We start from the raw sequence: 24,407 nt of genomic DNA, 5'->3' as shown, positions 1-24,407 counted from the left end.
TCCTGTTCTAGCATTAGGACTTCTGCCTGGGCTCCTATATGAAGGCATTTAATGTCCAAATTTTTACAGGCATCTGTACAACATACCATCTTCTCAAAGTCCTACAACCTCCATGGTGCTTCATACCAGGTGGACGCAGATACTGGTGGCTCTGGAATAGTTCCTGGGACTCCAAGATTACCCTGTTTAGTACTTTTTCACCCAAAGCAAGTGGCTCCCCATGATCAAATTTGAATGCACTCTTTGAAGTGTTTTAAAATATGTATTCTCTAGTTGATTACCTTCTATATCATCTTCAAAATACTTGAAAGTGTTGTCTGTAGTGTGCATAACATTTTCATCTTTAGCAAGTGTTCAGCATCTTTTGAAATAAGGTTTGAGGGGGATTTAGTTCTCATAAGAACTTTTTAATTCTTTGATTACTCTAAGATATGGATTTTTGTCATTCTGTGCTATTTTTAAGTTTTAAAAAGAGTAGAGGTACAACCAGATAATGCATTTTTAGAATTTAGTTAGTATGTGTAAAAATTGTATATAAAAGAGCCAAATGGTATATGAAATGGGATGTAAATCTTTTTTCCTTTATATCATCTTATCCCTTTTTTTGTAAATAGTTTATACTTTATCAGATATAATTTCAGTGAGTATTTTTCCCAGATTGTTTGTCTTTATTTTTTTTAATTCTCTTTTATAATTTAGCTCCCTAAACATAAGTGTCAACTCCTAAACATGAGAGAGAGGAAAAAAGATGGAGGTGAAATATACTCAAACTCAGCTGAGAATGAGAGATATTGTGGGTGCTACAAGTTAACTACCAAATAAATACCAGCATATTAACATTCTGAACATGGGTTCTGACCGAATTTTCACCTGTGGAGTAAATAAAATAGAAAACATAAGTTCTTTACAAAGCAATTTACTTTTAGTTTGCTACTGCCCCATGATACAGCATAAAACTTAACCCTTGTGTTTATGCATTCATGAGCTTTATGCTTGGTATCATTTAAGTTTTCTGCAAGATCAACGAATAGACTGAGAAACTGTACATGTAGCATAGTTTTCTGGTGGAAGTCATTTGCTGGGTACTCTTAAATCCACCAGTGTTAACACAAGAAGAGTAAATGCCCTTGATAATAGGGGAAATGCTAGTTCAATGTTTATTTTAGTGAACTTCCATTTTCCTCAACATGCAGAGCAGTTTACAGAATACTTATGTTCCTCCTAAAGACATTACAGGATGTTTCATATTAAATTGTTGAACCACTAATGACGCTAAAATAAGTTGAGGTCCGAAATATTGCAAAATGATAAGTTTCTGGCAGTGTGGAGTTATAGGAGTAATTTCAACAAAAGGTTTTTACTGAATCCAATTATTTTAGTTTAGGCTGTGTCTATAGATAACTATTTTGAATAACGAAATAGAGCTTTTTCTTGGCATTGTATAGACACAGCTTTGATGTAATTTGCAAGAATACCCATAATCTATTCTGTGCACATTTTTTTCCATTCTCACCGGATGCATCAAAACATGTTGCAGTAATAAGCCAGACGCAGGTGTGTGAGAGCACTTGTTTTAAGTTTACTTTTTCTCTATTGGAATTGGCTAATATGAGCACAAACATCTCAGAAACTTTTTAGAAGATGCTCTTGAACCACATTTTAAAACATTTTTGTTTTTATAGAAACTAACATAAAAAGATTTAGGGATGGGGGTGTTTTGGAATGGCATTACCCACAGTCAAACTACCCTAACCCATCATATCTTCATTTTGACCAAAGAGTTTACTACGTTGGGATTTTATTTTACAAGTCATTGCTCTTCTGGCTTCATATTTACACTTCCATTCTCATCCCCCTTAAAATCATTCTTGATCATCCTCTTTTCTTTCAACAGCTTCAGAGGATGATTCTGAAGAAGATGGAGAACATAACAGAACATTTGATATTGCCTAACTTCATATAAGACAAATGGATGATCTGTTAACAAGTGTTTATTAAAACTGGCAATTAAGTATGAGTTAATTTTGTGGGGGAATGCCTATTAAATACATTATATAAATAAAATGAATACATATATATATATATATATATACACACACACACACACGTATGCATGTGTGTGTATATATATATATATATATATATTCATTCTCAAGTGTTGCTGAATTAAAATTCTACTTGCTGGACCTTTTAACATGGCCAGTCACTGATGTTAATAAACTGGTAATCAAAAGTATTTTTCTTTTAGGTGAGTGGGGAAGTGTTAAATTGTTTTAAATATCTAAGCAATGCCTACAACCCTTTTTTTGTTCTGATTATTGTAGTCATATTTATGAAAATGGTTCGTGTTTTAGCCCTTTGCTAGTGAAAAAAAATGAGACAAAACTGCTTTCAAAATAAAATGCCAAATGGCACCTAATTATTTTTCCTTTTAAAATGCCTTAAGTTGTGGTCTCATTTACATAATCATTTGCTTCCGGTGTTTAAAAAAAAAAAATAAGAATGAGTAGGGGGGAGTAAGTTATGAAGAGCATTATATTAGGTGTCCAAATTTACTTTAAATTCTAAATTTATTTAGCGGTAATACCTAATTTTTTAAAAAGTATATAAATTTAAAATGTATAAATGATGGATACATTTTTGTATTGATTTGAAAAATGCAGGTTATATTTGATAGGCCATAGTATGTAGATATTCCTTTAGGAATATTTCAGCTCTAAATTATACCAGAATTGCCAGTCAAATGCTATTTGGTAAAAAGAAAATTATTGCAATCTCAAGTTAATGGAATATTTTTAAATCCCACATTCAAAGTTTAAAACACTGGTTTTCAATATGTTTTTTAGTGTTGTCACTTCTTCGTAAATAAAAACCTGTTTGGATCCTGATCGTTTTTAACTGTTGTTAATCTGAGCATTTATTTAGTGGCTTACTATTTTTCACTACATTTGGAGAACAAAAGAACTTTTACCTGTTCACCATGAATAGATCTACACTGTGGTTATGCGTCGTGTATAATTCCAGAACAGTGTATTTTCTCAGTGAGCAACCTTAGGATTCACTCAAAAACACTTTCATTTGGTTTTAGGTTGAATAAAGTCGTAGGCCATGGCAACAAACTTCTTTTTCCAAATCTAAATAGAAACCATGTAATTTCTCAAATCTGAATCAACATTTACTTTGTTGGTCTTCATGTAAAACCTTGGCTCAAAATAAAGTATACTGATTGATTTACGTTATAGCTTGAAATGTTTGCTTTTGGTGCTCAAAGTAGACTTCAAACCTTATAGCAAGAATTTTATTAAATTTTCAAATTCCATTTCATACAAAACAATGTTTCTAAAACATTTGCTCAACTTGTTAGTTTTGTGTTCATTACCTTATGTAAAGCAAAAATGCTAACTTAAGGATGCCAGTTTCAGTATCTATTCTGTGGGTCCTTAGGGTTGCTTTGAATTTGAAACATTTATACTTTTACTAGAATTCAGTATTAAAAAACTAAAGTGTCTTCTGCTTTAACCCACAATATTTTTTATTTGAAAAATTGAATGGTAAAAATTCCATTGGTGTACAATTTTATAGTTTTTTTAAATACTAAGTGACAGTGGCTTGAGCTTTATAGTATTCTTGTAGTTCTTAGCACTACATATTTAATATTTGCTTCTGATATCCTGTAAATGGGAATTAGAGGGAATAAGAAAAATATTTCCATTGGTTATCACAAACTCTGAACAAAAATAGGGCACCATACACTATTCACTACAAAGATTGCAAATTCCTAGGAAAATGTAATGTTATTCTTTCTAGATATCTGCCAAATTAACTAGACCATGGTCTTAAAGAAAGCAATTTAAACATTCTGAGTATAAATAAACATGCATATTATTTGTTAATAAAAATACAGATTTGAATGTTCCAGTTAATCTGTTGACCTTTAAATAGAAATAAGGGCCTGTTTACAGATGTTCTGATACATAAAGAAAATTAAGATTTAACATTTCATTACCAGGGTCCTCTAATAACTTGTTTGAAAAATAAACACAGGGGTATCAGTTTAAAACAGCCATTTTGCAAGAGTTGCCATTAAGTAGAAGTTATCAAAACAAACAGAAGAAATCAGTTGTACATTGTATGAGAATTGAGTGGAAGGAGAGGGGAGATTCTAGAGCAGCATTTAACCAGTGAAAGTGGAAATATTTTAAATTGCATGTGAGCTGAGCACTTGAAATGTTGCTAGTGTAATTGAGGAACTAAGTTATTTTTAATTTAAAAGCCACACATTTTGTGGGTGCTGCAAGTTAACTACCATATTGGCCATTGTAGAGATTTGTGACAATAGGAGAAAGTATTAAGAGATCGGGATCATCCTTAGTTCTCAAACTCCTAGAATCTGAGTAGAAAAGCAAGAAGGAATTCCAGTCTAATGTTCACTATCTTTAGTACCACTTACTAGCTTATCAACAATAACCTTCTAAATCACCACATAAGATAAAATAAAAAATTAAAGCTCTTACAGGGCATAATTGTATAATACAGCTTCTGTAACATTTTCTCTAATACCACATAGCCTTTATTGTTACTATCTCCTTAACAAAAGTGCCATTAATTGTGAGAAGGGAAACATGACACAAGCTGGGACTGTTGCCTTTGGTCAAACTTGATAGTGTGAACTGTGGGTTATTGAGAGAGGATTTAACTGAGCTTTGTGTTTCTAAATGGAGTAAATATAATTGTATATGAACTCTGTATGTTCTTTATGTTTTCTAATAGTTTTTAAGCTATAAAAAAAACTAAAGAAAATAACTTTCAGCTTTTTTCCATTTTCATTTTTTACCCCCAAAATGATTATTTTTCAACCTTAAATTGCCCATGAAAGGGGCTGAGAACTTTTAAGCATCATCACTACCATATAGTACAGTGTTTTTCTGCATTTTTTGCTTATGTCATTGAAATATAAAGGTCAGTGCTGGAGGAGTATAAGATAACCTTATATGGGAGTACGTCTGGTGGTAGGGGAAAAGTAAAGGCATTATATTTCAAGTGTTATCCTTACTACCTGCCTCCCATCACCTTCCTGGTATGGCTATAGTTTTTTTGTTTCAAAAAATTTTATTAAAATTCTAACCATTGGTGATCAGTGCTAAATACTGTGTGTTGTCCAAAAAGTAATGAAATTGTAAAATTACACAACTTATATGAAATAAAAAGTTAACATCCTTAACATTTCCTACATCTAAATTCTACCTAATGGCAGCTCTTGCAAAATTCTACATCTTCAAAATCTAAATTTTGAAGATGAAGACAAATTATCTGCTATAGTAACCAGCATGTACTCATGATTATCAATATATATATAGTATAAAGTTAGGTTTATTCCCTATGCATGTTTATTAATAAGAGCAAGATGTAGCAATTGCTAAAACTAGTGGTAGGTAGAATTTTTTCCCCAACTATAAGGTGGTTCAAGTAAATGGGAGGAGGGAAGGAAGATATAGCAGGTAATACAAATAGAGTGGGTTTGGGGTGTTTTTTGTTTTTTTCTGCTGTGCTTTAAGCTTTCCTGCAAGTAAAAAGTAACATTTGGGGAGGTGGTTATAACCACTAACATATCTTAAGATCATTCCTTTTTCAAATGCGATGAGGGATGTTACTGAAATAAGGATATATACCATAAAAACTCATTGTGAAGTTTTATATAAAAGTCTTACACATGAATCACTGCCAGTGTGTTTGATGTCTTAATCCAAGATTTTCAAAGTTTCAGTCAAATTGAACAGCGTGTTCATTTTCTTCTGCAACTACCAAAACACAGTCATCGTTATAAGGTGATTGGGGTGCAACTGAAAAAACGGTGGTGAAACCAGAATGCAAATTTCTTTTGTACAGGAACCAAACGATTGCTCCCAAAACTGTCAAAATTACTGTGCTAGCAATCACCAAAGCTGATATTAAAATGTGGTTATCTGTAAAGGAAAAGACAAAATATGGGAAATCAGGTACATAAATTGCTAATGTATTTGGGGGGGGGGGGACACTAATAGTTTTATCATGTAAATACTTGCCTATTTTGGGAATTTCCCACACTGATGAGAAAAATTATACAATTACTATCAAGGTTTATATTTTTTTGCTTGAAAACTGCCATATTTAGATTTTTCAGGTAAATTTTTTAATTCTCCAAGATTCAAAAATCCCTTTTTGTCTTTTGAATTTATTCAAATAACTATTTTTGTATTCCTGAAGTAATTGTGTACAACCTTGCAGTTTTGGTTATCAAAACCTTGGAACCTTTCTGTAAGAATTTAGTTGAATAACTCAAGCAAAATCACTCTGTTTAGGAGTCAGGATGAGGACAATACTTTGAGGAAGGTATTTGTATTTCATAGTAAAAGTAAATGAAGAGAAATCCCAGAATTGTTTTTTCTTTAATATTGTATTTTTGCATTGAGATTACTAAAATATTCTCATAATGCTCTTTTCAGCTGGTGCTTGTTAAAGTGAGACTTGGAAATGTAAAGCTTAGCAAGAAAAATCCTGCCAGAAGTTATCTGTTAAGATGAGGAAAAGCCATTGATATTTCTAAAATATTGACAGGCTTCTTTAGAGACATTTAAGTAAAATAAAGTTAAGCCAAGAAATCTGTAAACTTCAAATGGGATTCTTTCATAGTTAATTGTTTTTATTAAACTTAACACAGCCCATTTGCGGTATAGCACTCTGACTTGACCAGTGTGAACATACTGCTCTTATTTCACTATTCTAGTATCTTAAGAACTGAATAGCATTCCGCATTGGTAGGGCATAGTATATATACTCCTTGTGTTTTTACATTCTGCAAGTGACCTGTGCTCAAGTTGCCTCCAGGACCTTTGATTGGGTTTGCTTTTGAACCATGTAAATACATGTATTATCTTGCAGCTTTTAAAAAATGTGTTTAGAAAGCCCCCAAGACATGTAATTACAACTGAGGGGAAATTTTTTTGAAGAAAAGATAGTCATTTCCCACACAAACATACTGGAGTTCAATGAAAAAATTTGGTGTTTTAAAAAACGTTCATTTCTTACATAACTTGCAGTTAATCATATTTAAAATGTCAGTCTTATTACAAAGCTGAGACCTTTCTACATTTGTATAAAAATTGTTCTACTTTATGTTAAATTTTTTAGAGAGGGTCATTAGTGAAAAAAATTTAAGAAAAGACTATTACATACCTGATAAATATTTCTTTTCATATGGAACTGAAATACAAAAGAAAATCGAAATTAAAAATTTTAATATTCTAAGATTGCCTTTAAATACTTTCAAAGCAGTTAAAAATGAACCCTTTAATAGCTTAATAGTATCCATTCCCATTTCTTGGTATTGCCTTTATCTGTTTTGAACTTAGGCTTTAATAAAAGATGTAGAGGTCTTACAAAATGCATTAGCTTGGTGATGGAAAAAGAATAAGGGGGCTCAAGAAAAAGATAAGTGAGGTAAAGAGGATTTTGGTTGGGAGAATGTAGGAAAAAAGTATACAACTAATCTTTTACCTCATTATCATGGATTTATTCATGATGTTTCAAAGTTATAGTTTAATTAAAAGTTTGGTTTATATAATGGTTCCCTAAGGCACAGTAAATGAACGAAAAAATAAAAAATAAAAACACTGGAAGTTGAATGCTACTATCATAAAGCTATGACAAATTTTATGGAATTACTATAAAACACTGTAGTCAAGAACTCTGCTGAAGCAAGTAAAAAATACCTAGTTCAGATATCCTATCTAATAGAGAAACATGGTAGTTAACCGTAACTTCGCTACCCTCCCCATTGGCTAATCAGGGTGATATGCAAATTAACTGCCAACCAAGATGGCGGCCAGCAGCCAGGCAGCTGAAGCGAACAGGAGGCTTGCTTGCTCCAGTGATGGAGGAAGCCAAGGTTCCCCGCCTGCTGCTGCCGGCCTCTGAGCTGCACTCTAAGAAACAATGTTGCAATTATAGAAGCTAAACCCCAGAAACCTGCTTTCAGCCAGCCGGGCCTCAGAGCTGGAGCCAAGCCTCAGAACTAAAGCTGGCTCTCAGTTCTAGTGACAGCCATAGAAGGTAAATAAATCCCAGAATAAAAAAAAGAAAAAGAAGAGAGGTTGGGAGCTTCAGTCACCCTCCAGCCTGAAAAGGGCCCTCAGCCCCTCACCCAGACTGGCCAGGCCACCCCAGTGGGGACCCCCACCCTGAAGGGGGTGTGACCAGCTGCAAACAGCCATCATCCCCTCACCGAGGCTGGCCAGGCACCCCAGGGGAACCCCCACCCTGATCCGGGACACCCTTCAGGGCAAACCAGCCGGCCCCCACCCGTGCACCAGGCCTCTGTCCTATGTAGTAAAAGGGTAGTATGCAAACTGGCCCTAACAGCAGAAAGATTGGGAGTGACTGGTCACTATGACACCCACTGACCACCAGGGGGCAGACGCTCAATGCAGGAGCTACCTTCTGGTGGTCAGGGCGCTCTCACATGGAGGGAGCTCTGCTCAGCCACAAGTCAGGCTGATGGCTGCTAGTACAGCAGTGGTGGTGGGAGCCTCTCCTGCCTCCTCAGCAGCACTAAGGATGTCCGACTACAGTTTAGGCCTGCTCCCCTGAGGGCTGCCGGGCTGCCAGAGGGATGCCTGATTGCCATCTTAGGCCCAATCCCCTGGTGAGTGGGCCTAAGCCAGCAGGTGGTCATCCCCTGAGGGGTCCCAGACTGCGAGAGGGCATAGGCTGGGCTGAGGGGCCCCCCCCGAGTGCACAAATTTTTGTGCACCGGGCCTCTAGTCTACACTAATAAAATACAAACATGCAAATTGATCGTACCTTTGCTATGCCTTAAGCCACGCCCACCAGCCAATCGGAGCAAATATATGCAAATTAACCCAACAAAGATGGCGGCCGGCAGCCACGGAGCTGGAGCAAGCAGGAGGCTTGATTGCCCCAATGATGGAGGAAGCCAAGCTTCCCACTGGCTCTGAGCTCCAATCAAAGCAACAAAGTTTCAATTATAGAAGGTAAATAAACCCCAGATACCTGCTTTCAGCCGGCCGTGGCCATGGAGCTGGAGCGAGCAGAAGGCTTCCCTCCCCCCTGCCCTGGCTGGCTCTGAGCTCCTCTCAAGGCTACAAAGTTTTAATTATAGAAGGTAAATAAATCCCAGAATAAAAAAAAAAAAAAGGAGAGGATGAGAGCTTCTGTTGTGGGGGGAGGCTTGGCCAGCCTGGCAATGGCCCTCAACCCCTCACCCAGACTGGCCAGGCACCCCAGTGGGGACCCCTGACCCTAAAGGGGGTGTGGCCAGCCTGAAAATAGCCATCAGCTCCTCACCCAGGCTAGCCAAACCTCCATGGGGTGAGGTTCCCCACTGGGGGTGGGGGGGCTTGACCAGCCTGCAAACAGCCATCAGCCCCTCACCCAGGCTGGCCAAGCACCCCAGCAGGACCCCCACCCTGATCCGGAACACCCTTCAGGGCAAACCAGTCAGCCCCCACCCATGCACCAGGCCTCTATCCTATATAATAAAAGGGTAATATGCAAACTGACCCTAACAGCAGAACGACTGGGAATGACTGGTCACTGTGACACACACTGACCACCAGGGGGCAGATGCTCAATGCAGGAGCTGCCCCCTGGTGGTCAGTGTGCTCCCACAGGGGGAGCTCTGCTCAGCCACAAGCCAGGCTGACAACTGCCAGTACAGCGGTGGTGGTGGAAGCCTCTCCCACTGCTTCAGCAGCGCTAAGGATGTCCGACTGCAGCTTAAGCCTGCTCCCCACTGGCAAGTGGACATCCCATGAGGGCTGCCAGAGGGATGCCTGACTGCCAGCTTGGGCCCGATCCCCCAGGGAGCGGGCCTAAGCCAGCAGGTGGACATCCTCCGAGGGGTCCCATACTGAAAGAGGGCATAGGCCAGGCTGAGGGACCTCCCCCCCCTCCAGTGCACAAATTTTTGTGCACAGGGCCTCTAGTAAAGAAAGAATCAGAGGTAGGTGTATAGTTTTGGTTTACAGTTAAAGTAGAAGGAGGCATTACTAAAGATGCAAAGTGAGAAAATGACTGTCTTGTTTCACACACTCCAAAATTTTGAAATTGTAAGTGTCTCTAATGAAAAAACAATCATTTCTAAAACTTAGAACAAACTGTGTAATCCTATATAATAAAAAGCTAATATACAAATCGACTGAATGGCGGAATGACTGGTCACTATGATGCACACTGACCACCAGGGGGAGCGCCACTCAGCCAGAAGCCCTGAGCTGGGCTCATAGTTGGCGAGCACAGTGGTGGTGGTGGTGGAAGCCTCTCCCACCTCCGTGGCAGCACTAAATATGTCTGACTGCCGGCTTAGGCCCATTCCCCAGTCATAAGCCAGCAGTTGAACATCCCCAAGGGCTCCTGGACTGTGAGAAGGCACAGGCCCGGATAGGGACCCCCACCCCCAGTGCATGAATTCCATGCACCAGGTCTCTAGTGTTTAATAATAACATCAAAATGTGGGTTAGGCCCTGGCTGGTGTGGCTCAGTTGGAGTGTTGTCCTGTGCACCAAAGGGTCGAGGGTTCAATACCAGGTCAGGACATACCCAGGTTTCAGGTTCCATCCCTAGTCGGGAGGCACCCATTGATGTTTCTCTCCCCTCTCCCCTCTCCCATCTCCCCTCTCCTTTCTCCCGTCTCCCCTCTCCCCCCTCCCCCCCCAGAGGATTTTTTTTAATGTTTTGTGTCAGAATAATTTTGTTCACTAGAAAGTATGCTGATGGATCAGAAGAAAGCTTACATTTTAATCCAGAATCAATTATAAACTACAACAAAAATTTTCTTTGCCCAAAGAAAAGATATTCATTTTTGTACAGAATCAAATTCTTTTTAAACATTCGAATCCTGGAATCTTCATTCACCACTTCCACTGTTCAGTCAAATCACATGCAAAGGGGCTATGATAATTCCTCTGAACAACAGAAGGAATTTTGACCTCTTACAAACTCTTAAGAATAAGCAGACAGAATAAAAGTATGTGTGGTTCAAAACAAGCCAGTCAGAGAAAGATAAGTATTACATGATCTCACTTATACGTGGACTCTAATGAACAAAATAAACTGACCACAAAAAATATACAGACATTGAAGCATGGAACAGACTGATATTTCAGAGGGATGGGGCAGAGATTAACCAACGAATTTATATGTGTATATGCATAGCCCATGGACATACAATAGTTCGGAGAAGGCCAGGGGAGGGGGCAAGGGAGACATCTGTAATATTTTCAACAAAAAGATAATCTTTCTTTTAAGTATGTGGTTCACCTGATCTGGCCCAACCTTTGAAATGTAAGAGAATTAATGCTTGACTTCCAAGAGATTTGAGAACAAACCACCCTAATGTATTCTGAAGTCTTATTCCCTCCCCTTAGGCATACTTATCTCAAATAAAATTTTTTCAAAACCATCCCTACTCTCCCATGCCTCTTAGATTGGAAAAAGGTCTTCAGTTGTACTTACTAGCTGCTTTACAAAGGGCTCCTGGCACAGAAGAAACTTCACAATTTCCTTTTTTCCATTCTCCGGTCGTGGTGTGCAAAAAGGCACAGGTGTCAACCAGATCCTCCTCCTCCTCATCTTGGTCTGTCCACTTACGAAAAGTCATATTTGACTTATCAAACCACTTGAAACTCTGATCTGTCAGTTAAGAATATTTTCAACATTATCAGTATAAAACCCAAAGGGTCTAGGATTAAAGGTAGAAAGTTAGAAAGGTACGTCTAGTCTAAACATTTGGTTGTAGGATTTTAATTAGAAAAGGAACAGGAGCAAGCACCTCCGCCCCAGGAAAAGGAGAAGGAATGGCAATGAAGAGAACCACCACCTCCCCCCACAGACCAAAAGGAGTAGTAGAAACCCTGTCTTTCCTGATTCCTGGGACACAGTCTTCACGCCGTGACAGTGGTGGAAGCAGCAGCAGCATCAACAGCCAAGACAGAGCCAGTGGGCTAGAAAGTAACTTGAACCACATGGTCACCGGGTCCAGCCCCAACACCCCTCAGCCCGCACCCGAGCAGTCTGCACTATGCCAAGGTCTTTACTTCCACATCGACCAGACCCTGAAGGAAGCCCACTTTCATAGCCTACAGCACCGAGGCCAGCCTCCAACATGATGGGCTGGCGGTTTCTTACCTTCTGTGAAAGGACAGCACTGTGCAGATTTGATATTTCATCTTACAATGTTTTAAAAAATTGCACAAAAAATGCCTGTTGGCTTTTCAGGCTATATTTAAAATAACAGGTTAATAGGCAGTGGTTTACTTGTGGTTTTGCTGCACTATTGCAATTTTAAAGGGGCTATGAAGCAATTTTTTATAGGATTCTTTTGAGGGTGGGTATCAAATCCATGTCAAGGTAATGGTATGAGGAAATCTCATCTGTGTGTTGAGTCCATAGTTTGTCCAATTCAGATTGATTTCCAAATCTGTCAATTAGAAATTCTACTTTATGTAAAAAGACCTTTTAAAAATGCGGGATCTTCAATTTTTTAAGTTCAATAAACTAGCAAAGAGTATATATATATAAATATATATATATATATATATATATATATATATATATATATATATATAAAGAGAGAAGGAGCATGTCCTGTGTATAGGTCAATCAAAGGTATCGGTTCAAGAAGGTTCTGCAGATCTCATATTTGTACAGAAAAAATATATTAATGGGAAATAGCCAAGAAAATAAATTATTAATAGTAAACTTAGTAATTTCATTTAGAAAATAATTACGTATTTTCTACAGTGACAATAAATACATTTACATTATACAACCTTGATAGCTGTCCATCTGTATCATAATCATTGACATCGGTACTGATTTTTATAACCCTACCATCTTACAAAATTACTGAACCTAGAACCACATTCTAATCCAGACAAAAGAATCAACTTTGATTCTCACATGTGGAACACATTGACCTGCACAGGGAAAAGCTGTGGTACAGGCCATGGGTGACGCTGAAACTGCAGTACCTAGACACCAGAGGAAACACCACCTTGAACTAGGAAATTGAAGAATATAAAAGAAAGTGACCAGTTTTACTAATGTTAAGGGGGAAAAAAGGATATATCTCAAGATAAATAGCACTTACCATCAGTGTCAAAAAACATGCCTAGTAGGATATCATCCGGGCCTTTCCATTGCTTTTTCAAAGTATCCAGTATAAAAGCATTTTCTTCTTCATTGTGTATGCTTATCATGTCTGCTCCTGAAATCATTTTAGGTAGGAAAAAAGTCAACATCTTCCCAGAACCAATGAAAATCACATGAAGTATATAAAATTATATAGTATTGAAATACATAATTATACTTTTACATTTTTAATTTAGCTTTAAAATATGCACATCTAAAGAGCACATCATCACTCATGAGAAAAGTAAAATAATGTGATGTACATTGAGCAGAATGATTTTACTAGTATACGCTATTTCAGTGGTTCTCAACCTTCTGGCCCTTTAAATACAGTTCCTCATGTTGTGACCCAACCATAAAATTATTTTCGTTGCTACTTCATAACTGTAATGTTGCTACTGTTATGAATCGTAATGTAAATATCTGATATGCAGGATGGTCTTAGGTGACCCCTGTGAAAGGGTCGTTTGACTGCCAAAGGGGTCGCGACCCACAGGTTGAGAACCGCTGCTCTATTTCATTCACCTAGAGTTGGTAATCTCATTAACATGAAGTTGGTAATCTCATTAACAAACATCATGAAGAGGCTTGAGCAGTAAGACACATTTTATGTATCTCAACTTTTCCCCACTATCCACTTCCTCTAATGATCATGGGCCCTCCTGCCCTCATTTCACAAGTATAGAGGGAAGTAGCTCTGACCACACTCAGGATAGCTGCAAAGGAGGGCAACTTGCCTGAATAGTCCCAAGACCTAGTCAAGTTCAAGTAACAAGCAGCGTCTCTGACCTACCTCACTTACCTGGCCTTAGAACTAAGTCCTGGTGAATGACAAAGGTGGTCCTTATTCTCCCTGGGTAGTTATTAATTGATTTTTCCTGTGACTTTCACCAGGTTCAAGAGGAAGGAGCAACAGCCACACATTTTTTGTCTCATATACATTAACTTTTATATCCTTCTAATCGATAAGCTACCTAGCACCCTATAGATATTAGCAGTATCTTCACTTTCCCAAGATATTTAACCTTGTTTCTTAACCCAAAGATACTCTTGCAAATTAAAAAATAATTCCACTGTCTTAATTGGCTAATACACATAAGAAAACAGTAGTGGAGTTAGTTTCTATTGTGATAGTGTATGATTTTGCAAGATAAAACAATGAATTATGACATCAAAACTTGTAGCATCCAGAAATCTGATGGGGGGTGATACACCCCCTGGTAAAGAGAAGTAACAAGGAACACCCTAACACCCTTTCAGCTGTACTCAGCTAAATGAGGAATATAACATGTCCCTAAGAAAAAAGTATTATGTTACTACTTTCACTTCTATTAAAAGAAACAACCAAGAAACCTAACTACAGAGGGAAAAGAAAACTATAGGGCCAAACATCTACCCCCAAAGCATACCGTGTAGTTAAAGAAGAAACAAACTGGGCAGATGAAAGCTCTATTAGGAATAAAAAATAAAAAGGCAAACACCTTAATAAAAGAAAAAATTGATCTCAAACTGAAAAAGGCAATTCACCCTCACAAAAAGAAATATAACAACTAATATGTGGAAAATGCAATCTTACTGGTAAAGAAATGAAAACTAAAATAAGGAGATTTTCAGATTAAACAATGTTGGCCATGGGTGTAGAAAAATAGGAATTCATAAGTGGTTAGTCGGAGTAAAAATCAGTACAATCTTTTTGGAGACAATCCGGCAAGCCCTTAAAAAAGTACATATTCTCGCCAAAACCGGTTTGGCTCAGTGGATAGAGCGTCGGCCTGCGGACTGAAAGGTCCCAGGTTCGATTCCGGTCAAGGGCATGTACCTGGGTTGCGGGCACATCCCCAGTGGGGAGTGTGCAGGAGGCGGCTGGTCGATGTTTCTCTCTCATCGATGTTTCTAACTCTCTATCTCTCTCTCCTTTCCTCTCTGTAAAAACTCAATAAAATATATTAAAAAAAAAAACACACAAAAAAACGTACATATTCTCTGACCTGGTGATCCTTAAAAATAGTGCAAGTTAATATTAGCTCTGTGCTCAAATGAAAGAGGCACAATCACTAATGCTCCTCACTCGTTGCTTATGTTGCTGAGAGACTTGAAAAATTAACCATTATTAGAGGGTTATGTCAGCTATGGCATATCTAAACAGTGGGGAAATGTTCAGTTATTAGTAAATATACTAATACTTCAGTACTTCATTGACACTTCCAAAAATACTGAATATTGAAAACTTCCTAAGCAAATACTCTCAAGGTTTTATTATTATTTGCATAACTAATTCACTTCATTGTACTGATGGGGTGGTCATAATAATCTGGCCAGTCATAATAATCTGGCCACTCAGTGTATATTCTACTAGAGGCCCAGTGCACAAAATTCATGCACTCGGGGAGAGAGGGAGGTCCCTCAGCCTGGCCTGTGCCCTCTCACAGTCCAGAAGCCCATGGGGAGCAGGCCTAAGCCGTCAGTTGGACATCCTTAGCACTGCTGTGGAGGTGGGAGAGGCTCCCGCCACCGCTGCTGCGCTCACCAGCCATGAGCCTGGCTTCTGGCGCACTGACCACTAGGGGGCAGCTCCTGCATTGAGCATCCGCCCCCTGGAGGTCAGTGTGCATCATAGTGACCAGTCATTCTGCCGTTAGATCGATTTGCATATTAGCCTTTTATTATATAGGATTTAAAAAAATATGTCGGGAAAATGTTTATCATTTGGACAAACTTTTTACCTTTGCTACATTGAGTAAATTTTCCATCAGATGGTTTTTCATCAGAGAAATTTAGTGATAAGCAAAATTAACATGTAACAGTTATTCCACCACAACTATGTTTGATAATTGCATCCTCATTTACTTCAATTTCACTGTGAAGGCAGTTCCTACCAGCATTGGTAGTACATTGTCGATGGCTGTTCTTCAGACATATTCTATCTACAACGCCAGCTTCTTTTGGCTTCAGAGCTATGTTGTACCAATAGTTGGTCTTCAGACATTTCTGTTGATGACACCGCTTTCTTTTGGCTGCAGAGGCATATTGTGCCAATAGTTGGTTTCAGCCATATTCTGTCGCCGATGCCAGCCTAGAGGAATCGGCTCCCTCCTCCCTCCTGTCAGGGTCCCTGGCAGGGGCCAATTGGGGGCAGGGCTGGCCGGGGAGAGGGGCCACGGGAGGTTTGGGGGGTCTGTTTGGGTCCCAATTGGGCGGATGGGGGCTCGGGAGGAGTCTCAGCTGAAGGCCCTGGGGGTGCACTTCCGGTCTTTGTGGCTCCCCGCTTGGGTTGGTGGCCCGCTCGCTGGCTGCTGCTAGCTTTGCAGTCAGGGATGTAGGCCCGAGGTGGAAGGAGGCGGGGAGGGTGCGCGGCCCCAGCAGCAGCAGCACAGGGCGGAAGAGCCCACTCCTTGGCCGGCCCATCCCCAGGTAACGGCCCCTGGTCGCGGTGGTGTCTGCTGGCGACCTGGGGACGCACATGAGGCCAGCACTCAAGTCGCTGTGTCCAGCGGGAAGGGCACTTGCTCCCCATCACCCCAATTTTACAAATGCTGTGCTTAAACCGAGTATAAAAGTAGAAAGGCCAGTGCAGCCAAGCTGAATAAACCTCTGCGGGAGGCGGCCAGTGGGGTCCTGCCCCCCCATCTCCCTGCCACCAGTCACCACCGTCCCCCAATTGCCCCGCCGCCCCTGGTCCCCTCCCTCTGTCTGCTGGCACCCACCTTGGCTGGCCTGGCGCCGCCCACTCACTGGCCTCCCCCATCTTCCAACTGGTCAGTCGATTTGCATATTAAGCTTTTCCTATAGGCTATTTCCTGCCATGTAAAGACATTTTAAGAGAAAATGAGGATTACAGAACATTTTTGCCTAATATCCATTTATATATTTAAGCAAACATTTATTAAAATGTATTTGCTTGGAGGTGGGGAGTCTAGAAGGAGACTTAACCAAAATGCTTTCAGTCATTACTTTTCCTTAGGGTAGTGCAATTTAGGATGATTTTGTTTCATTTTAAAAATATTTGCATATGTGTTTTTCTAAGTTTTCTACAGTGATCGTGCCTTAGTTGTGTAATTAAGAAAGAACTTTGAAAAGAAAAATAAGACTGACATTAAAATACTTAGTAGTATTTTAATTAATCCCAAATCAAGATTCAGCAAGATTCTCTCAGTCATCTCCAGTTTTAAAAACTCCAGTTCTTATCAGTTCCACCTGCTGTCACCTCCCATCTATTGAATGTCATAGAGACTTTCAATCTGTTTTACCCTATTTACTTACTTATCATTTGAAATGTGACCAAAAATGCCACACTAGAAAACTCAAGGGAAATACTCTACCATGTTACACTTTAGGCATAAGTGCTGAGATTAGTTTTTCATCATTTTCTCTGACCTTGTAGCAGCCAGTGGAACTTTAATGATTTTTAACATTGTAATCTAATTAAGTACTGTATACACTTAAATTACTATGTCATTTTCTTTAACAAATAACAGCATAAGACCCTAAAGAATGCATGCACACAAGCAATTTTTTTTAACACGCATTATTAGTGACACTACCTGCTGAGATGTAATTTGGGTCTTTAATTCTTTTTATGGCTAGTGACATAGCTCATAGATCACAAAAAGGAAAGATTGAAAATACTCATTTTTTCTATTGTAATGATAATATATAAATTTAGGGTAAATGCTGCAAAATAAGAAAACTTTAGCCTCTCACAATTATTTTCCTAAAGGAATCATAGTATCAAGAATAATGGAGAGGTAACATCAAGTAAATTAGAACAAAGCACAGGGAATATTTCTAGATATAGCTCTCTGCAGCTCAAAAGGTAACAAGTCACTAATTGTGTATACTAGTACTAGTATATGCCCTTATGATAGGTTTATGATATAATTTTGTGAGACTGTGAAGATTTAATAAATCCAAATGTAAATATTCTAGTAGTCCTTGTGCTTTTCTTCTGCCTACATAGCAAACGCTGAATTGATGTCCACTACTGTTCTAAACCAAAACACGATCCTATCCAAAAATAAGTAACAGCATGATAAACACATTTTAGCTAATCTTCTGGCTCATCAATGAAATGGGTATTTCCAAAGTGGAGGAAATAAAAAGGATTATCACATAAATGGTGAGAATTTTTAAAAAATCAGTAAGACAAGCTGAATTTATACATTTTAACTGGGTGGGGAAATTATTTTCCTTTTGACACTAGACAAATTGTATAAGCAAATTTACCTACAACAGTTTGAAATTCCTAAGCGGCTTCCCAGCTTGAACAAGTGGAGTTAATGGACTTTGAAACAAGCCACAAAGTTGCTGGGTGTTTTCTATTTTGTTTTGCTTTCCGAAAGAAAAACAGCAAATTCAGCTAACCACGGTTGAGTTGTAGAGGAAGTCAGTCACAAGTATTAAGTATGCCTCTGTAGAGTAAGCAGTTGCTTAACTGCGTAAGGTAAGTATTAAAGCTGGACAATGAACGTCCACCTTGTGGTTCATACAAGCTAATAAGAGTATAGGAACCTGTCCTTGCTTGGCTCTCAGCCTCCAATATCATTAATTTCTGCAACTGAAATCTGGTTTATGTCTAAGTGTCTATATATGTAAAGGCCTAATATGCAAAGTGTCCCCTCGGGAATTCGACTGACCAGAAGTTCGATCATTCACTATGCCGTGGGCTGACCACCAGGGGGTGGCGTGGAGCAAAGGAAGGCCCCAGCCAGCAGCTGGCAGCCAGGGAAGGGAGGTCCTGGCTGGCAGCTGGTAGGGACCCTACCCATGCATGAATTTCATGCACTGAGCCTCTAGTACAGCGGTTCTCAACCTGTAGGTCACGACCCCTTTGGGGGTCAAAAGACCCTTTCACAAGGGTCACCTAAGACCACCGGAAAACACATATATAATTTATATTGTTTTTGTGATTAATCACTATGCTTTAATTATGTTCAATTTGTAACAATGAAATTGGGGGTCACCACAACATGAGGAACTGTATTGAAGGGTCGAGGCATTAGGAAGGTTGAGAACCACTGCTCTAGTACTTAATAAAATATTGTTTTCTTTCTTATTTTTTTGTTTTGTTAATCATCACATGAAGGTATTTTCTCCATTGCTTTTCAGAAAGAGTAGGAGGGAGGGAGAGGAAAGAGAAAGAGAGAGAAAAAGAGAGAGAAAGAGGAAGAGAAACATCGATGTGAGAGATGTTTACCTCCTGCACCGCCACGGCTGGGGTAGGGTGCAAACCCACAACCAAGGTATGTATCCTTCACTGGGAATCAAAATCCTTTTGCGGGGGGGGAACCCTTTGGTGTGCAAGCTGATGCTCTAACTACTGAGCACACCAGCCAGGGCATAAATGATTTTCTTAAAATAGTTGTAGGGGAAATTCCATTTTAAAATCTTGTAAGACCAGCAAAATTCCTATTATTCAGTTTCCTTGAAATGAAACCAAATTGACATGTTGGAAATGGTCTTTTTTTCAAAGAGCCAATGTTCGACACCATTTAGCAGGCAACAGTTTTTCAAAAGGAAACAATAACTATGTATTAAGTAGTATGTGGCTCTTACTAGGATTAAAAACTTCTATGCTTACATATATTCCTTCTATGATAAATAACTTTTATTTTAACTAAAATATTCCTAATACAATTTGATAGTATTTCAAATGTTATACTGGTGTGTTGTCAGAAATTTCGTCTTTTAGGTAAAGGGCATTTCTGAATGCTAGAGTGATTAATATGCCTAAGTCAAAATTTCATGAAAAGATCTACAGATCTCTAGATATTAAACAATAATAAAAAGCACCTTTAAAGAATCAATGACTCAACTCACCATCATAGATACATCAGTTGAAAAAGATGCTAGTTTACAACATCATAGTTTTTTAAACCGCTTTTTATTTTTCAATTACAGTTGACATACAATATTAGTTTCAGGTGTACACCCCAGTGATTACACATTGTATAACTTACAAAGTGATCATCCCAATAAATCTCCTACCCACTATACATAGTTATTAGAATAGTACTGGCTATATTTCCTATGTTGTACTTTACATCCTCAAGACTGTTCTGCAACTACCAATTTGTACTTCTTAATCCTTTCAACTTTTTCACCAATGCCCCAACCTCCCTCCCATCTGGCAACCATCAAAATGTTCTCTGTATCTATGAGTCTGTTTCTATTCTGCTTATTCATTTATTTTGTTTTTTAGATTCAATTGGTGATAGATATGTATTTATTGCCATTTTGGTCTTTTTATCCCCTTCTTCTTCTTAAAGAAGGCCCTTTAACATTTCATGTAATACTGCTTTGGTGGTGATGAACGCCTTTAGCTTTTTCTCATCTCAGAAGCTCATTATATGTCTTTTGATTCTCAATGATAGCTTTGCTGGGTAATCTTGGTTGTAGGTTCTTGCTTTTAATCACTTTGAACATTTCTTGCCACTCCCTTCTGGACTGTGAAGTTTCTGTTGAGAAATCAGCTGGAGGTCTTATGGGTGCTCCCTTGTAGGTAACTAACTGCTTTTCTCTTATTGCTTTTAAGCTTCTCTCTTTGTCTTTAACCTTTTGCATGTTAATTATGATGTATCTTTGTGTGGGCCTCTTTGGGCTCATATTGTTAGGGACGCTCTGTGCTTCCTAGACTTATATGTCTATTTCTTTCACTAGGTTAGGGAAGTTTTTATGTCATTATTTTTTCAAATAGGTTTTCAATTTCTTGCTCTCTCTCCTCTCCTTCTGGCACCCCCATGATGCAAATTTGGTACTCTTGAAGTTGTCCCAGAGGCTCCTTACACTATCTTAATTTTGGGGTTTTTTTTTCTCTTTGCTGTTGTGATTGGGTGGTTTTGCTCCCTTGTATTCCAAATCGCTGGTTTGATTCTCAGCTTCATCTACTCTATTGTTGATTCCCTGTAAGTTATTCTTCACTTGAGTTAGTGTAACCTTCATTTCTGACTGGTTCTTTTTTAAGGTTTCCATGTGCTTTTTAGTGCTGCTGAAGTTCTCCCTTAGTCCTCAGGGGCGACCTCTGCAGTTGAGATAAACCTCCTGATTTTTATCCACCACTCGTGGGTGTGTGACCAGCCCTGTTCTGCATCTCCACCCCTCCTACCAGTCTGGATGTGGCTTCTTAGTTAATCCCCTAGTTCTAGGGCTTCTGTTCAGCTAAATTTCAGGCAGTTTTGAATGATGGTTGTTCTGTAGTTTAGCTGTAATTTTGATATGGTTGTGGGGGATTCTAGTGCTGCTTTTTCCTATGGCCCCATCTTGACGAGAAGTTCACATCAGAGTTTAATTTTGAGCCAATGACGATCACACCAGTTACAGGCTAACAACAGGATGCACTTTAAGCTAAAAAGTCAAATATATAAAGAGCATACAAGTAGACCTTTTTATTTTTATTTATTTATTTATTTTAGGCCTTTTAAAAAAATAACTTTTATTTAAAGTATTTCACTGCCCTAGCTGTTTTGGCTCAGTGGATAGAGCATCAGCCTGTGGACTGAAAGGTTCCAGGTTCAATTCTGGTCAAGGGCACATGCCTGGGTTGTGGGCTCGATCCCTAGTAGGGGATGTGCAGGAGGCAGCCAATCAATGATTCTCTCGCATCATTGATGTTTCTCTTTCTCTCTCCCTTCCTCTCTGAAATCAATAAAAATATTTTTAAAAAAATAATAAAATAAAATATTTCACGATGTGAAGTTACAAATATATTTCCCAGAGAATATTGAACATACAATACCCTCTAGCAAATATCCTTTCTCTTCTTTTTCTCTAATGTATACTTCTTTACCACAGTCTTACTTCATGGTTCCTTGTCACCTGATTTCTGCTCACATACATGCCTGAAATAGCACTTTCAGGGCAGAACAAAAGAATGACCCAGAACTCTGGTCCTAAAGTCAGACACACCCTGGTTTGAATCCTGGCTCTACCAATTATGACCTGTGCGACCTGAACAAATAACTGAACTAAATTTCTTCTTGATAAAAGAAGGTCTGTTATAATAATTGAAGCCAATTAAAATATATGGTGTGCTTAAGCACAGTGCCTGGCACAGCGCAGGCACATTATTTAGACCCTGCTGTTGCTACTGTTCTTCCACTCTGCTAGGGCAGCAATATGCTGTGTAGCACAGAGTACATGACCAACAACTGTCTTCCACCCAGTTCCACTGCCTGTGGCTTGTATATTGCAGAATACGGTTATTATAAGGACCCAGGGAGATATAACAGTTGTTTTAAAAGAAATTAGTAAACACTATTTACTGATTTCTGAAAGGCAAAAGAAAAAGAATAAACTCCTTACCATGGTCAGTACACTGATTTCTGACATCCTCTATGCTTTCTACTTTGATGGTTTCTTGAAGAAAAATGTAACAACTGTCTTGGAACTGAACCCAGTTGGATGAAGGACAGTCTATGTGGAAAAAGAGAAACACTGTTCAGTAACTTGAAAATAAGAATTTCATGAATTCCTACAGATAAAAATATTAGATTTTCACAGAAAAAAGGAAAGGCAATTGCCCTTGTTAATTCAGCAACAAGGCTTTCAGTTTTTGTTAAAATGAGAAATTGACGAGTGTGACAGTAATTTATTTTTCTCTATTAAAAATGATGGCAACGAGAGCTGAGCAAATGAATCTCTTCTGGTTTCACAGAGCAAAGTTCTAAGTCTTTGGGTTGCTTAGGAATTCAGACATAAATTATAGCATTCTTGTCAAGGCAACAAACTATCAAGGAAGACAATCAGAATTACAAGCTCTTTTTAAGGTCACCTTTGTAGCATGCAGTAACAATTCCAAAAGTCTTAGTTTTACAAGATCTTTTTGTTAAAATTATACTTCCAAGAACAGAGAAGAAAACAAGTTGCTGGATTATGAATATTCAGACAAGTTTTCATATTGCACTGGAAAACAAGATTGATGTTCTTCTGAATGTTCTGAATTTATCACCTCATGAAAGCAGATTCTTAGAACTGGTTCTAGGAAACACAACTGTTTCTCTCCCTCTACAGCTGTGAGGTAGAGGCACATCTCCTTTGTTTCCATCTTGATCTCTTTTGTTGGTCATTATAAAGGGGTACAGTTTAAAGCCTTGGTTCTAGAACTTCACTATTAGCATTACAAGCAAAAGTAGGCCTGCCTGTAAGAGTTCGGTTTCAACGGCCAGAATGGACAAAGGATACAAGGTATTTACTGAATTTCAGTGAATAAAGGAGCATAAGGCATGAATCTTCCATATTCTCTCAGGTCTATATAGGGAAAAGCACTAAGATTTTACATAGTTTTATTTTTAAGTTCGGTATGTATTATAATTTTAAGACAAACAAGTAGAAGGATGCCCTACTACAAAGATCAGAACTTAACAATCAGCTATGTGAGTCTAAATTCAGCAACTTCAATTTTACTAAGCTCAGGATGTGGCAGAGACCAGGAGTTGTCTCTGGTACTAGACCTCAGCACAGAGTACATGACCACCAAGCTAGGTTATTTCTCAGTCTTCTAGAAACTTCTGGACAATAAGGTCTGAGCAGAGGTGAAACGTGTAAAATGTGTCCAGCCAGTGTGGCTCAGTGTTTGAGCATCAACCTATGAACCACAAGTTCGATTCTCAGTCAGGTCACATCCCCAGGTTGCGGGCTCGATCCCCAGTAGGGTCCGTGCAGGAGGCAGCAGGTCAATGATTCTCTTTCATCATTGGTGTTTCTCTCTCTTTCTGTCTCTCCCTTCCTCTCTGAAATCAATTTAAAAAAAATTTTTTTTTTTAAGGAAGAAGTGTGCTCCTTGGACCATATGTCCTCTTTCCCACTGGCTTGAATATGGTTAGCCATCTCTAATCCTGTAAACAATGGAAGCAGCCTAGGAATAACAGAGCGACAAGACGGAAGACGGAAGGATCCTAGGTGGAGGCATCATATCACACTCAAGTTATAACAAGGAAGAAAAGAAACTTCTGTGTGGTTAAGTCCACTGTTAATTCAGGTCACTGTTATAGCAGCTGGATCAATAACCTACTTAGGCCGAAGCCGGTTTGGCTCAGTGGATAGAGCGTCGGTCTGCGGACTGAAGGGTCCCAGGTTCGATTCCGGTCAAGGGCATGTACCTGGGTTGCGGGCATATCCCCAGTAGGAGATGTGCAGGAGGCAGCTGATCGATGATTCTCTCTCATCGATGTTTCTAACTCTCTATCTCTCTCCCTTCCTCTCTGTAAAAAATCAATAAAATGTAT

General features: G+C 38.8%; 2 protein-coding genes and 1 pseudogene across 10 annotated transcripts in view; 2 read left to right on the top strand and 1 right to left on the bottom strand.

Annotated features, from left to right (window-relative positions):
* Positions 1 to 2,898, top strand: part of MARCHF7 (membrane associated ring-CH-type finger 7) — a 43,912-nt gene extending 41,014 nt beyond the window's left edge. For 4 of the 9 annotated variants that reach the window (XM_036318599.1, XM_036318597.1, XM_036318595.1 and 1 more), the window contains one exon: positions 1,895 to 2,898. In XM_036318599.1, the coding sequence (XP_036174492.1) occupies positions 1,895 to 1,963 (69 nt within the window). In that variant the 3' untranslated portion in view covers positions 1,964 to 2,898. Of the gene's footprint in view, positions 1 to 69; positions 1,405 to 1,894 lie in introns of those variants that run through there. The other 5 variants (XM_036318596.1, XM_036318593.1, XR_004969129.1 and 2 more) reach the window with 4 other exon arrangements.
* Positions 2,899 to 3,514: 616 nt separating this feature from the next.
* The window catches only part of LOC118661065 (lymphocyte antigen 75-like), a 134,377-nt gene continuing 113,484 nt past the window's right edge, over positions 3,515 to 24,407 (bottom strand). Inside the window, exons 35-39 of the mRNA XM_036318592.1 lie at positions 22,486 to 22,596; positions 13,148 to 13,264; positions 11,512 to 11,688; positions 7,213 to 7,239; positions 3,515 to 5,963 (exon numbers count right to left, since the gene is read on the bottom strand). Of these exons, the coding sequence (XP_036174485.1) occupies positions 5,761 to 5,963; positions 7,213 to 7,239; positions 11,512 to 11,688; positions 13,148 to 13,264; positions 22,486 to 22,596 (635 nt within the window). The 3' untranslated portion in view covers positions 3,515 to 5,760. The remainder of the gene's footprint in view (positions 5,964 to 7,212; positions 7,240 to 11,511; positions 11,689 to 13,147; positions 13,265 to 22,485; positions 22,597 to 24,407) is intronic.
* Positions 11,810 to 12,589, top strand: LOC118661070 (annotated as a pseudogene).

Source organism: Myotis myotis, unplaced genomic scaffold (genome assembly GCF_014108235.1).
Source record: "Myotis myotis isolate mMyoMyo1 unplaced genomic scaffold, mMyoMyo1.p scaffold_m19_p_8, whole genome shotgun sequence".
Taxonomy (NCBI): Eukaryota; Metazoa; Chordata; class Mammalia; order Chiroptera; family Vespertilionidae; genus Myotis; species Myotis myotis.
The sequence above is the reverse complement of the archived record's forward strand: the minus strand, read 5'-3'. Positions and strand labels throughout refer to the sequence as shown.